This window comes from Lacerta agilis, chromosome 14, assembly GCF_009819535.1.
Source record: "Lacerta agilis isolate rLacAgi1 chromosome 14, rLacAgi1.pri, whole genome shotgun sequence".
Classification (NCBI taxonomy): domain Eukaryota; kingdom Metazoa; phylum Chordata; class Lepidosauria; order Squamata; family Lacertidae; genus Lacerta; species Lacerta agilis.
In genome coordinates this window covers 46511246-46526609 of record NC_046325.1, presented here as the reverse complement: position 1 = coordinate 46526609, position 15364 = coordinate 46511246, and the positions used below count along the sequence as shown (strand labels likewise).

The window sequence follows — 15364 nt, the reverse complement described above, 5'->3', positions numbered from 1 at the left end:
AAAAGCCAGGACTGAAGCTTTCTCAAAGCTTTCCCCCTCTCAATTCCATCAATACCAAATCCAGATGATTCTCCATCTCTCCGTTTATGATTTTATCTTTCCCTTCTCCTCCAAACCCTTGTATAAGACATTTTCATTTCACCATCTGCTTTCTCCAATTTTGCTGATTCATCATCAAGTCCTGTCAGCTTTTCATCAATTTTGTCTGAAATCTCTAGGTAAGCTCCAGTTCCATTTTTCATTTCTTATCTCTATGATTCATTTTTTGTCACCCTTTCATCAAATGTTGATCTGATCATTTTAAATTGCTCAGCCATCAACTGTCGAACAATACCAACAGTCAACGGGAGATCCAAAAGTACCTTTTCCATACTGGATACTTTTGGTGTTTTTGATGTTATTAACAACTCAGCCCCCAGGCGCAGACAGCAGAAAACGGCTTTGATCAGAGCATTTGAGGTTGTTCTCTTGACCACTCTTATTTCCAGAGTAATTTAATAGCCAATGTCTGGCTATTATAAATCACCATATTATAAACCATCATCTTCTGTTAGTGGAGAGCTGACAGAATGACAATCTGCAATTTCCTCTCCTGGAAGTGAATCTGTCTATTCCTCAATGGCACAATTCAAGATCTGATAAAGATTCTCCAGCATTGACAATTCTGGCTGAGGCTGATGGGAGCTGCCATCCACAAATGTATGAACAGCACCACATTGGCTATCTCTGGCACAGATCTTGAAGTAACAAGGTATAGCTATTGGGCATGGATTTTCTTTGCATCCTTCATAGCAGATTTATATGTATGTGGAGCCTGACGCAGGCCTGAATATATGTGTCACTTGTCCTTGCCTCTGCCAGCACATCCTCACTTCTGTGCAACTTTTAAAGGGGCAGGAATCCTCTTAGGCCCTTCACCTTCCAACTTATATTTTTTATACTTATATTTTGAAAATTAGTGAAGTAAATAAAAGGTTTAAGTAGAATAAGTAGTACAGCAAGTGTCACAATTTTCTAATTATATAATAAAATTGTAAGGCTGTCATGCTGTAGTTCATAGCCAATAGGCAGCCATGGCTCTCTTTGGCGATCACTCGTAGCCAAGTAAGATTGTCTTCCATAAACATGGTTTTCACAATGAATCCGTGATTGTGGAGGCCAATTCTGGATCCACACGTCCTTCCACAGTGGGGACATTGGGTTCCAGGCGGGAGTTGATCACGGTGTGGATTTGCCAAGCGTGCCTTCCTCCTAGCACGTTTCTCCCTTGCGTTCTGAGTTCAAGTGTCTTCAAAGCCCATGGCACCTTTGGTAAAGGCTGTTCTCCAGCTGGAGCGCTCGCAGGCCAGTGTTTCCCAGTTGTCAGTGTTTATACTACATTTTTTAAAAAGATTTGCCTTGAGACAGTCTTTAAACTGAGAGTATGGTCAGGTTTGGGAGAAGGAAGATGGCAAAGGGGTGGACTGGTAGGTGGGGTTGGTGAGCAAAGTAAGCAGGAATGACAGCCCCAAGTAAATTCAAAAGTAGATTTACTATGCGGAATTCCAAATTAGCAATCTGGAATTTATTTTGTAATTTGGGACTATGTACCATGCTGAAGCATTACTGAAGTGAAGCAGGCATGGGCCTAATCAGTGCCTGGACTGTATGCCACCTGGATCTCCACCTAAGCTGTTCCAATGTTCTTTTCTTTTTCTTTTATTTTGGTCAGTACTGATTTTGTCTATTTTGAAAACTGACATGGGTATAGGACACTGACTTATATTGACTGAAACCATGGATGCCATGATGTCTACAGCAGCTCTCCAGGGCTTCAAGCAGAGGTCTTTCCGTCTTGTTACACAAGGACCTTTTAAATGAACCCCACCATCCTTCTCTATACAAAGCATGTACTTTTCCATACAGCTATGGCCTCTCCCCTAAATATGACATTTCATACAAATCAATTTTTAAAATATATACTGCATTATGCTTAGAATTATTTCAACGGTGTACACGAACTGCACAGGTTGGAACGATCTGGAAGGACTTTACGATGGACAGTGCTTTGCTTATGGTTGTTCTGGCAAATATCTACTAACAAGAGGGATGCAAAAGTAATCAGACTCTAACTTAATGGCTTATGAATTAGTCTCACGTTACATTTCAATGTAGAAACTATTTCCTCCAGGACAATTTTATATAACAAGGAATAGTCTTTGCAGTAACTGGGTTGTAGACTGCACACTATATAACGTGTTGCAACTTTTTATTTATGACAACTCTGCAATAATCCAACTGTCTTTCTGCTTTGTTGGATGGTGTCTCAGTTGAGAACCCCTTTAGACAATACTTGACTTACAACTAGGCAACTATTTAACTAGGCTTCCAAAGAAAGCCATGCTAATTGCAACTGAAAAAGTTCATTAGTATATTCTCTCACTCCATTTATGTCCTGACATCTGTGGCTGGCAGATCACACGAATATTTCACAGTACATAATGCTTAGAAAAAAATTGTATCACTGTATAAGAATAAATGTCCTGTTTTCATTGTACTGGTCCAACCCAGCAATTTTTTGCTCTCCAATATTTACCTTAAGTAGAATGTGTTTAAGTGCTTTCCTAATCTAATGAACATAAATTTCTATTTAAAAAAACCTTAAGACGACTCCTGCTGGATCAGAAGGCCTATCTAGTTCAGCACCATGTTCTCCCAGGAGCTAACAATGAGTATGGAAATCCCACAAGCAAGAAGACAGGAGCATAATAATACTCTTCTACTCACAATGCCCAACAATTGGTATTCATAAGCCCACTTTTCTCTGAATACTCTTCAGTGGCTAACAAAAGCAGTGAAAAAATGCATATAAAGCAAAAAAAAATACAGTACAAAATAATTGTAATCCTAGCAGAATTTATATCGGCAGAGAAGTTACAAACTAGAGGAAAAAGGAGGTGGACATGGTGTATGTGTCTGGTGGACAGCGTGAGGGAGAGTTCAATAGTCTGGCTGTGACAATAGAAAAGGTTGGTCCTCAGTACCCACCCAGTTAGTCTCTGAAGGCATGATCAGTAGCATGTGCATTTGTGCAGACCAAAGAAAGAGCAAATGTGTACGTGTGGAAGGGGTCCTTTAAATATCCTAGTCCATGTCATAAAGAGCATTAAAGGATACTATCAGCACTTTGAATTGGTTCCAGAAGCAAACATGAAGCCAGTAGACATTTGTTTTATCTGTTGCTACAACAGGTTCTGTTTGAAACTCTTACAGCTACATTTTTTCCCCAGTTGAAACTTCTGAACACAGTTCAAAGGCAGCCCCGCAAAGTGGCATGGTTCACACATATTGCTAATCCATGGTTTATTAAACCATAGCTTAGTGCTATGTGCAAACCCAGCCCAGCAATTTAACTATGGTTTAATAACTATGGTTAAAGGTTGCTCATTAACCACATTCATAGTTGGTTTTTTAAACACTAGAGAACTTTTGACCGTAGTTTAGTGCTGCATGTGAACCCACACTCCTCCTTAGCTATGGCTTCAGGAGCTGTCATTGCCCCAAAGCTAGAGCTGTGAGTGAAGAAGAGTAAACAAATTCAAACTGCAGAGATAACAACAGGGAGAGTGCTGACATAAGATGGTACCCTCGTTTTTGCTTTCACCAACTTTTCACTCATTTGGTCAAATATCACAGGTGAAAACTGGATGTTGATCCAAATGCTCACCCAGTGTCCACCCACAATGCACCATTCCATGTGTTGAGCATTTGAATGCACATCCTCATGTACGTTCTGGGAAAACTAGTTGCAAATCGATACGTTTTTATGCATAGCTAGAGCTGTATCAGGACCTTTGTGTACAATGATTAACGGATGGTTTGGTTAACTTGTATAATCACTAGTAGGTCACAAAGAACAGCAATGTGAGCCAATGTGGTGTAGTACTTAGTATATTGTACCCAGGAGACTCAAGTTCAAATCTCCATTTAGCCATGAAACACTGGGTGACTTGGGGACAATCACTGTCTCTCGGCCTAACCTACCTCACAGGGTCAGTCTGAGGATAAAACAGGGAGAGGGGAAACCATGAACGTCTTCTTGAGCTCTTCAGAGAAAGGGTGGGACATAAACATAACAAACAAACAATGGCTGTGCATAAGATGCTAGACGCTGTTCAGCCAACCACATCCTCTCAACCTTTGTCCTGTTTAGATCCAGCCAGAGGGGATTAACCAGGTGATTCCAATATGTGGTGAATACATCTGTGCAAGAGGGGAGGGTGCCTGCAGTCTTCATGGAGGCTATAGTTTGCCTGCTCCCAAAGAAACCCAAGTAGAACCCAGAAGTGTTTGACAATCATTGCTTGGTTGCAAGAATTCCTTTTTAGGGTAAGTGCTCTAAAGGGTGGTAACTGTTAATGCTTTTGGATGGAACCAATTATCTGGATTCATTCCAGCTTGGGGACCAGATCAGCTCTGGTTATCCTGATGGAAGACCTTTACTGGGAGGGTTGATGGTTCCATTTCTACCTGCAGGGCCATTTCCCAGAAAATAGCATTGGGAGACTGTACCCCAGCTCCACGGCAGTTATGCTGTGGGGTGCCTGGTCCCATTCTGTCCACAGTGCTGTTTAATATCTATTCGAAGCTACTAGGAGTGCTCATTAGGTCTGGAGTGAGATGCCACCAAGATGCTGATGCAGGGGCATACCTAGGGGTTGGACAGGCTGACTCCCTGCTAAGGCCGCAGACCGGGGGGGGGGGCACAAAAATTGTGCCTCTCCACTCTGACTCAACTCCTCTGGCAAGGGGGCATGTCAATACAGCTCTTTCAGTTTCATTAGTCAGAAGACACTGTCTAGGTTCTGGTCAGTGGTTTGACACAATGGTGAGTTGGATGAGAGTCTATAAGCTCTGGCTGAATCCTGGTAAGTACTGTAAGTGAGCATTCCCAGGTTTGGAAATTGGGAAGATTGCCTGTTCTGAACTGGGCCACCCTCCCTCCAATAGAACAGGAACATAGCTTGTGGGTCCTCCTGGATTCAGCATTTTATGGGAGGCACAAGTAGCTTCCTTGGCAAGAACCTTACACTAGCTTCAGTTAGTGCAGCAACTGTTACAGCTCCTGGATGGGGACACCCATGCACTAACAACCCAAGGTTTGGACTATTGCAATGCACTCTACATCAGGCTTCCTCAAACTTGGCCCTCCAGTGTTTTTGACCTACAACTCCCATGATCCCTAGCTAGCAGGACCAGTGGTCAGGGATGATGGGAATTGTAGTCTCAAAACATCTGGAGGGCAGAGTTTGAGGAAGCCTGCTCTACGTGGTGCAGAACATGGCAGCCTGCTAGCAAATGCACCAGAGTTAAAAGAACTGCACTGACTATCCCTGCTTGTACTGACATTAAAACCTCTAAACATCTTAGGACATAGAAACCTGGCAGAGCACCTGCTCCCCATATAGTTGTGCTTGTGCTTTAAAGATCTGTAGAGGATATACCTCTGGTGGTGCCTGAAATTCAGTATGTAGCGACATGGAAGAGGGCACCCCCAGTGCAAGCACCCCAATTGTGCAATTCCCTTCCTAGAAGGCTAGTGCTAAGTTTTTAGTTTTCTGTGCCAGCCTCTGGGCGATTTGCTGTCCACTCCGTTGGATGTGATGAAATTTCACTGACATTATTAATTTGCTTTTACTGTGCTTGTTTTTAATGCTTTATGGTTGAAACCCCTCTGTGGGATGCCTTTTTGGTAGCAAAGAGCGGGCCGTACAGTACATATTTTAAATACTTTCAGAGTGGGGCTGTGGCAGTGCAGATGTTGCTGTGGTCCAATTGCCACCATCTTTGGCCATTGGTTATGCTAGCTGGGACTAATGAGAGTTGGGAGTCCAACATCAGGAAAGCATTCTTTTACAGACCAATCTAAAATATTTTGAAAGCTTTAGAAATTAACTAAAGGAGCTAAATTATATTGGCTCTCACCTAGTATTTTAATGACAACGAATGAAGATCACCCCCTCTCACACTTCTAAAATCTTCAAGCAGCCCTGAGGCATCGACAAACCGAACAGTAAAAGAATTTGGCTTCTGAAGCCATATCTTTGTGTACAAACCAGCACTTCTTACATTTTGCTGCAATGAAGTTTACTATTCTGGTTTGTTCTTGGAAGACCTCCACTGACTATATGAGGCAGCTTAAAAGACTGCTGGCTCTTTGACTCAGCTAGGCTTGAATAGACAGGGTAGATGCAGAACTGGATAAAATGACGGGGAGAATCCGGGAACAGCGAGACCAGAAATTCATCAAAGACTGGTTAAAGTTTACGAACTATTTAAAAGACAATTTACAATTGAATACGCTAATAGGATTTCAAGAAGTTTTGTAGTTAATGTGTAGAAATATTATTTTAAGTATGGAAGTTAAAGTAAGTGGGAATTTTATGATAACGTAAGCAATGGTTGATTAAAGAAGAATAATATCAAGATATAATTTCGAAAGCCATGTGGAGGGATTGAGGGAAGCCATGGCTTTGTAAGCCAAAATTGGAAAATGTATGAGAATGTTGGATTTATTTTGTATTGTAGTAGTATAGTGTAAAAAATTATATATATATATATATATATATATATATATATATATATATATATATATATATATATATGAATAGACAGGGTAGAATAATTTAATCATTCCTACGAATCTATAAGTGGTGGGCATAAATGCAATTCTGGCAACCACTGAGATCAGCAAGGTGCCCAACAGTGCAGCTCTTGCTAGGCTCTATCAACCCAACACATGTGGCTTCAAGGACTGGTGGCAGGGAGTGGATCTGAGTGGTTGCCATGTGCATGGTAGATTTTTTGACCCTGTTGTTGGGAAGAGGTCTTGACTCCATAAGTACAGGTGGCATGGCCTAGTAAAAGGAAGGCCAATAGCTGAAGATAGCATGGCATGAGGGGGAGCTTGTGCTAGTATACAAAACTGTTGTTGCTAAGAAACCACATGGAGGAAAGGCTCAGGATGCAACAGCCTTCAGGGAAGAAAGCAGAACAGTCCTGATCAAAACCAAAAGCTGCTTACCAAGAACAGCTACAATTTGCAATTTCGTTACAGTATTGCCCATAGAAATGGAAATCCAGGAACTCCTATCCCTTTCCTGACAATGCTTCCTTTTTCTCTTCACCCTGACACATTTTAATAGTTACACCAGAGTCCAGAGGTGGATTTTTAATTTTATTTACTCTAGAAAGAGCCTTCAACAGTCTATCCTTGTGGGGGTCTCTCAGGCTACCTGAAAGCAGGCAGCAAAACACCCGCCAATCATAAATCTGGAACACTCAGCATGTACAATTTACTGAGACTGTAATGTATTTGCTTTGTGACAAAATCCAGAGTATTTTTAAAGCAGGAGTAGTTAATGTGTGTCACTCCAGATGTTGTTGCATTCCCAGCAGCCCCAGTCAGCTTGGTCAAGGAATGATGACAGAGTTCAACAGCATCTGAAGGACCACGGCATTCTTATTCATTTTAAGGGCCGGAGTGGAAAATGTTGGGGGTAATGGCATTAGTCAAAAATAGGATAGCGGTCAACATCTAAATACCAGAAAGGTGTTGTCATCATGGAGATAAATGCCAGTACTATTATCCAGGGGGTGCTCTTTTATGCTTATTTACTTTATTGGTAAACATTCTATAAAATGCTCAAGATTGTATATAGTACTAAAAACACTTAAAAGATAAATAATATGCAATGGGCTATTTGGTCTTTTGAGAAGGAATTTATTCTAGCAACATCCTACCAGCTTTGATCTTCTGATCATTCAAAATAATAATTCTTTGCTATATTTAGAAAGAACATACAGATATATCTCTGAGCCAGAAATTTGGATATCCGTGCATTAATCCCTTATACAGAGGTGCCAGCTAGGAATTTACTAGCTAGCTGTATCTTGCATTATACCCTGAGGTGCTTATGGAGAAGAGCAAACCAAGAATGCAACTTGTCACTCCTCTATTACAGAAAGCAAGAAGCAATTACAACTCCTGGATGAGCACATGGGTAACAAATGCAACGCTATGGCAGTTCCACATCCAGGGCACACATGCTCCCCCCTCTACTTTAGGGTCAGTAGCCCTTCAATACTGCACGAGGCCATGGCATGTATGCAACTGCCTCCATGCTAGGATTCGCTACCACAAGATAATCACCAACGTGGGTCAGCTTTAGAAGAGGATTAGCCCTTATTCTCATTGACTTTGCATATCAGTAGCTACTACTCATGTAAAATGTCCAGTATCAGAGGCAATATGGCAGGAGATCACATGCAGACCAGGGCTAGGGCACTCATATCCTTCTTATGGGATTCCAACAGGAATATAGTAATCCACTGTGAGCACAGACTGCTACACTACATGGACCCTTGGAATGATCCTGCAGGCGGCTTATTATGTGCTCAAGTTTATGCCATGTCTTATCATCTGAGGCTCTAGAGAAAAAACAAGCAGGATAAACCTCCTAGTAGCACAATAAAACTATTACCACGTTTGCAAAACTAAGCAGGGTCCAGAATGGTTTAAAATTGGATGGGGAACTATGTGTTGAGATTTCTGCATTGCACGGGGTTGCACTACATTACCCTTGGGGTCCCTTCCAACTCTAGAATTCGATGATGCTATGAAACTGCCGCTATATCATCTCCACAGACAGCACTCAGCTTTTTGGCTTAAAGGTCATCAGCCCCATTCCACAGTGCCCCTGGTGGAGCATGACTGACTGCAGTCACTTTGAGCACACACACACCCCTCAAAGGAGGCAGTGTTGTAGCAGCGGTCTGAAGACTTCTCTACTCTGGTACGCCCGACTTGCCCAAGAGGGCAGTTCAAATTTGTGGATGGTAGGCTATAGGACAATCCATAGTGGCCAGTCAGGGGATGGTACAAGGCCTTTTGCCCACAAAGGAGCGAGGGATAGCCACGACAGGCTACAACTACAGCCCACCCCGTGTGACTGGGTAAGCAGCCACTGCTGTACTTGTAAGAGAGAAAGTGCAGGTATTCTTCTTGGCCTCCACTTCCCATGACCTCCGAGGCTTGCAATCCAATGTCCCATCAGCACAAGGGCTTCCGCTTGAGCAGAACTCCCTCTCTCCAGCCATGCTCTTCACAAACCTGCTCTGGAGGACTTGGCAAACCCCTAAAACAGATTTAGGGATGGGATGGGGAAGCCAAGTGGGAGAAGTCTGGTTGCACACAAAGAAATCCTTGTGCTGATGGGATGGTTACTTAGCACTGTATTGGATACAACTGAAAGCCTTCCATATCTAAGTGACTTAACAAAAATGACAGGCAGAAGGGAAAGAGAGTAGAGGCTAAGGCTACAACTGCTCAATAATCAGTGGCAAGGCATAATCTACTCAAACACAGTACAGTGGTGCCCCGCTAGACGAATGCCTCGCAAGACGAAAAACTCGCTAGACGAAGGCATTCGTCTAGCGGGAGGCTGCCCCGCAAGACGAAAAAGTCTATGGGGCTGCCTCGCAAGATGAAAATTTTTCGTCTTTTTTTTCGTCTAGCGAAAGCGTGGCTGTCATTGCCGCTTCGCTAGACGAAAAACCCGCTAGACGAAAATTTTCGCAGAACGAATTATTTTCGTCTAGCGGGGCACCACTGTATACATACAAATGCAATCTTACTTGCCCTATACTATAAAGATATACTGTACTTTCCCTGTGAAGGGATAAGCTCATGTGGCAAAGTATATGTGGGGAGCTAAAATGATCCAAAAACCTGTGCCAGAAGAAAGCCTGAATCATTATTTGGATAGATCTGCCTGATAGCACAGTCAACAGAGCAGGAGACTCTTGAATCTCAGGGTTGTGGGTTATTATTTGAATTTATATGCTGCCGTATGCCCAGGGCGGTTCACAGAACAAAATCAAAATATAAAATCACAAAATGTATACCATGGTACCTCAGTTTTCAAACGCACTCCATTCTGGAAGAACGTTCCAAGTTCTGAAACATTTGAAAACCGAAACCTCAATAACCGACAGCTGGGTCTCAGGATCCTGCACTCAGTGGAAACCGCATGGCATGTTCAACTTCCGAGGCGTTTTCAAAAACTGAAGCATTTAATTCCAGGTTTGCGGCATTTGAAAACCGAAATGTTTGTCAATGGAGATGTTCGAAAACTGAGGTACCACTGTAATCAGTGCAACCCAATAACCCTCCCCCCCACATTTTAAAAGGGCATAGGTTCCAGCCCTCACGTTGGGCAAGATTCCTGCAGGGGGTTGGAACAGATGAAATTTGTTTTCCCTTGCAACTCTACAATTCTATGAACCATAAAGATTAATTTGTTACCAGACTAAAGGGTTTGTGTGCGGACATTTTGGCTCCTGAACGCCGCAAACTGGCGAGTATGTGTTCTGGTTTGCAAACATTCTTTGGAATCGGAACGTCCGGCGAGGTTTCCGCGGCCTACCTGCAGCCAATCAGAAGCTGCACTTTGGTTTCAGAATGTTTGGGAAGTTGAATGGACTTCCGGAACGGATTCCGTTCAACTTCCAAGGTACAACTGTACTTTGGGATTGATTTGGTTTCTACATTAGTTCCTTTTAAGAGTCTGAGAAGTAAAAGGCAGAAGAAAAGTATGCCATTTCAAGGGTTAAGTGTATAATTTGCTGGAATTTACTACAAATGTTAATACTGAATGCTATTTTTATTTCATACATGCTTCATGGAGTTTATGAGTTACAAAATTATGTAAGTTGTTATTAATTTCTTATTTGCCCTTCACCATGAATACCAAGGGCAGGTTACAACTGTGTAAAAGCAATGCTAAAAATCAGTTTTAAAAATTTTAGATCAGAAGAATAGGGTGGGTCTGGGGAAAAGGCAACTTGTTCTAACCTTGTAGTGGTTCACACTAACTTGCAGTAAGTATGAATCGTACACTTCCCTATATGGACTGGAACTGACCTGAATCATAATGAACCAGTTGCCAGCCTGAATTCAAACTTTTTAGGCTGCAGCTTTGATATGACAACATATAACCCCTGGAAGCCAAACACTACCCTACATTAAAGAATTAAAAACTTGTCCAGTAGCACCTTAGAGACCAACTAAGTTTGTTCGGACGAAAGCTTATACCCAGAACAAACTCAGTTGGTCTCTAAGGTGCTACTGGACAAGTTTTTAATTTTTTTATTTCGACTGCATCAGACCAACACGGCTACCTACCTGAAACTACCCTACATAGTGCAGTATCTTCATTTGAGAGGAGTCATCACTACATTCAGAAGCATGGAATACCACCCAGTGAAACAAGGAATCTGAAGATAGTACAGAAAAATGTGGGCTCAGGGAAGGGCAGTTGAAGTCTAATGATAATCAATGACAAGATGAATAAAAATAGGTTGTCTTTCTTGGAGGTGGCAAAAATCAGATGTGTGGTCAGAAGAAAGAGATTTGTACCATGCATCATGAGCATGCACGATACAGAAATCCTTGGAAGGGTTCTAAGGAATTCTACACCCTCTGTCCCTAGCATGTTACTCGCTGCAATTTTTCCATTTCTCCACTCCACTTGCTATAATCTATGACAAGACATGAGCCACAAGAATCCAAAGTGGAGGAAAGTGGGGAGGGAAGCATGCAAAACTAATTGTTTAAGAAGTTACATAATCTATTCTGCACAGAAGTTTGATTTATCAACACAAGATTATGTTTATTCTTCCCACCGCCTGATTAATGTGTATTTATGGCTCTATTGCACAAGACCAGGGCCCTGCAGGACTTGACATCTTTCCATAGGTCCTGCAAGACGGAGCTGTTCTGCCTGGCCTTCAGTCCGGGCCCAGTTTGACCTCCCCTCTATGGGACCCTGTAAGTTACCTTTTTAGCCCTTTTATCAGCTCATGTGGGACCAACATGGATAGCTGGCCCTGACCCCTATGGTTGTAATTCGAGGGCAGTCATTTAATTTTATCCTGATTCTAATTTTTAAGATGTATTTTAATCAATTGTTTGTGTTTTAATGTATTTGATATTTGATGTTACCTGCCCTGAGCCCGGTCTTGGCCGGGGTATAAAAAAAAAATTACTTACTTAATCATGTGCATGTGCCTACTAACAGCCATTTTTCAGAGTTCCTACTTGCCCCTTGAAAACTGCCTCCAACGTGCAGATATCTGGGTACAGATGGCGTCACCCATGGCCTACTACTGAGTTCACCAGGCAGCTTTCATTTCCACCCAATGTTGCCCCTAAACGTACCAATGTTAATTGCTAATAGCCATTCACATTAATTTATATTTTCCTATATCATACCACACTTGCAGACAATAGCTTACAGTCAAAACTTCCTAAGTTATTCAGCTTGCACTGAGAGAGCTACTAGATTTGAAAGTTTTGCTTCTATTTTTTAATCACAGTACTAGGATCAGATGGAAGTTAAATTCCATCACAACCACTGTGATGGCTGCAAAATGTGGCCACCACTCTGACATGGGTGGCCGAACCTCCACTAAAGTGACCCCACAAAGGACCCTACGCAGAGATGGAATTTCTTCTTTACCCTGTATTATGCAAACCCCCTCTTCACACTTGACTGACAGGCACTACAATCCTTTTTCACAGTTTTAAGCTTTGAAAGAATGGTTTCAGCTTGCTATTCACATGGGAGCACAAATGATTAGGCTGACTTATTTCAATGGATGCAGCTATGCAAATCAGTTAGACCACTTTTACCATTTCTGGTATATGTCAAAGTTGGAAAAAACCAAGTGGCAGTTTGTTACCATATTGGCCTGAATATAATTCCGACCGTGAAAAGTTCATGACCTTATAAAAATTGGCTTTTATGGTATCGTTGCTGAAACAGACATACAGTAAAACGGAACGGGTGACTGCCTGTGAAATTTTAAGGGAGCAGCTTATTTTCGGGTCTCTCCCACCCCCCACCCCAAATTTTAAAGGCGTGGCTTATATTTGGGCCAATACGGTATATGCAACAAGGGCAAATTCATATGGCCATATATTAAGATAATGGCAACTATTGATTTCATGACATGTGGTGAATTTCTAGCCTGGAAAAGATCCTTCTGCCTATTTTCCTCCACCACCCCCCACCTTTATTCCATTATATAACGCAAGGTAGTCCATATCCCAATACTGATTAGTGTCAGACCTGTTAACTTGAGCATAGTGGGAAATCATGTGTTAAATTCACTATCAAAATATGTGGTGACAGCTTTAGAAAGGATTAAATTCATGAAGATAGGCCAATGACTCTTAAAAATGGTAGCTAAATGGAACCACCCTGTTCCAATGCAATGCACCTCTAAATATCTGGGAAGAAACCACCAAGGAGGGATCATTGCCTTCATGCCGTTTGTGAGCTACTCAAAAAGCAGCTGCTGTTATTAAAAGAATGCTGAATTAAATAAAAATAGCGTTCTTATGACTATAAGGGATCAGCTACTGCTAATGTGATATAGTGTTATCAACAGAGGTAAGTTCAGCACAGGGTAAACATCACCTCATAAAACGTCCTCTGTTGCTAGCAATAAGTGAACTCAAACATTCTTGCTAAAGGCTCTTGGGCTCAATATACATATTTTAATTCTAAACAGATGAAATCTATCAGAAATGTTTGAGGAATTAGTAAATTAAATTCAATAAAATTGAGCCTTCAAATTTCTAGCAAAAATGAACAGCAAATTAATATTAAATTGGCAGCTATGTGGCTTGCTTTAGTTATTCCATTTTGTTTAGATGGTGTCTGCAACATATGCCAAGTATGATCAAAAGGTATCTGCAGGTATGTTTTGTCAATCTTCAAAAACATGAGACAAAGCAGGATTTTGATTCTGAATTTTATTTTTAGCAGGATGCATTACTAATGGAAGATGCCACCATTAGAAGATATGGTCCATGCTCCTCACCTGAAACAAAAGCTAGATAGATGTTAAAGAAGCCATATTAAAAAAAAAAAATCTATAAGACAATACTTACCCACATGAAGGTTAGAGGAACCTTAATGAACAATGTTGGGGTTTGTTCTACTTTGTAATAAGTTATTGCTGTTATGTTTAAGGCACAATTAATTTTAGGAAGGGGTCATTATGTACCGTGGATCTAATTTTAAGCTATTAAACCAAAATAGAAATTGTCAGTATAGATGCAACTCTTATAAATAGCTCTCTGCTAAAACTAACATTGTTATTTCTCTTACGAAGAGGAAAAAAGCAAGTATGCACATAACCCAACATTACAACCTACCTTAATTTAGGTAATATCCTAATGCTATTCCACTACCACCCCTCAAAAAACAAGCACCACCATAGTAGGAACACAAGTGCTGCCATCTAGGGCTGTTGGAACATTCATTAGAATATATTTATATAAGTATAATAATAATAATATACTTCTGAATAATAGTTCATCAGAGGAAAGAAAATTAAAATAAATAATCCTCATTTCATTAACCTGTTTCACCAGCATATAAAACTCATTTTTTAAAGCCGTATGTGTATCCTATAAAGATCCACAAATGTGCATCTAGCTTAATTCATCAAAAGTTTTCTTATGCATTTTTGCCTGTGGAGACTATGGGTTGGAGCCAGGCTACCGTAAGTGAATTCAACTTTGGTCCTACTGAAATCAATGGGAAAAAATAGTCCTGACAAAGTCACATTGTTTTCGGTGGGAACCAAGTGCAACTAAGACTGCAATCCTAACCTGGGACTGTACCTCCATGGAATTAAATAGGACTTACATTTGAATAAAAATGGTTAGAACTGCACTGTAATGTATTCTGGGAAATAAATCAATGAGAAATTATGCACTAAATATATATGCCTAAAATATATCTACTATTATCAAACATGTCCAAGGAGTCATTTGATATTTATAAAATGTTAAATGTCAAATCTTAATGCCTATTCCCCCCACCTCCCGGACTGGTATATAGAATAAGAATATGGGCAAATACTTAATCATTAAATGGTGAATAAAATTTCAAGTGACAGAAGCCCTCCTAGTCACCTGCTGGAAAGAAAAAGATAGAGAAAACAGATCTAATAGCTAGATCTAAACTTTAAGGGAAGTTTAAACATGGTCAAGCATTTTAATTAAGCTAGAGAATAGAACTACCACAACAAAGTCACGCACTTCCAATGTTTGCTCTTTCTCTGAGAGGACTTCTTTTTGGCATCGCAGAAAGTCTGACAACATCCGAGTTAGCTGTTTCCTATCATCTATTTCAGCTGCCAACCTGCCATTGTAATCCGCCAGCAACATACACGCGTCATCTACCATCTTGGAAAGCTGCTCTCCTGATTCTTTGTCTAGAAAGAAAAACAATATTCATAATTCAAT

The 15364-nt window shown here is 41.0% G+C and overlaps 1 protein-coding gene across 3 annotated transcripts in view; it reads right to left on the bottom strand.

The window, feature by feature from the left end:
* RPRD1A (regulation of nuclear pre-mRNA domain containing 1A) overlaps window positions 1–15364 on the bottom strand; it is a 35596-nt gene that overhangs the window by 3059 nt on the left and 17173 nt on the right. The window contains exons 6-7 of one of the 3 annotated variants that reach the window (XM_033169371.1): window positions 15158–15333; window positions 13843–13941 (exon numbers count right to left, since the gene is read on the bottom strand). In XM_033169371.1, the coding sequence (XP_033025262.1) occupies window positions 13903–13941; window positions 15158–15333 (215 nt within the window). In that variant the 3' untranslated portion in view covers window positions 13843–13902. Of the gene's footprint in view, window positions 1–13842; window positions 13942–15157; window positions 15334–15364 lie in introns of those variants that run through there. The other 2 variants (XM_033169372.1, XM_033169370.1) reach the window with 2 other exon arrangements.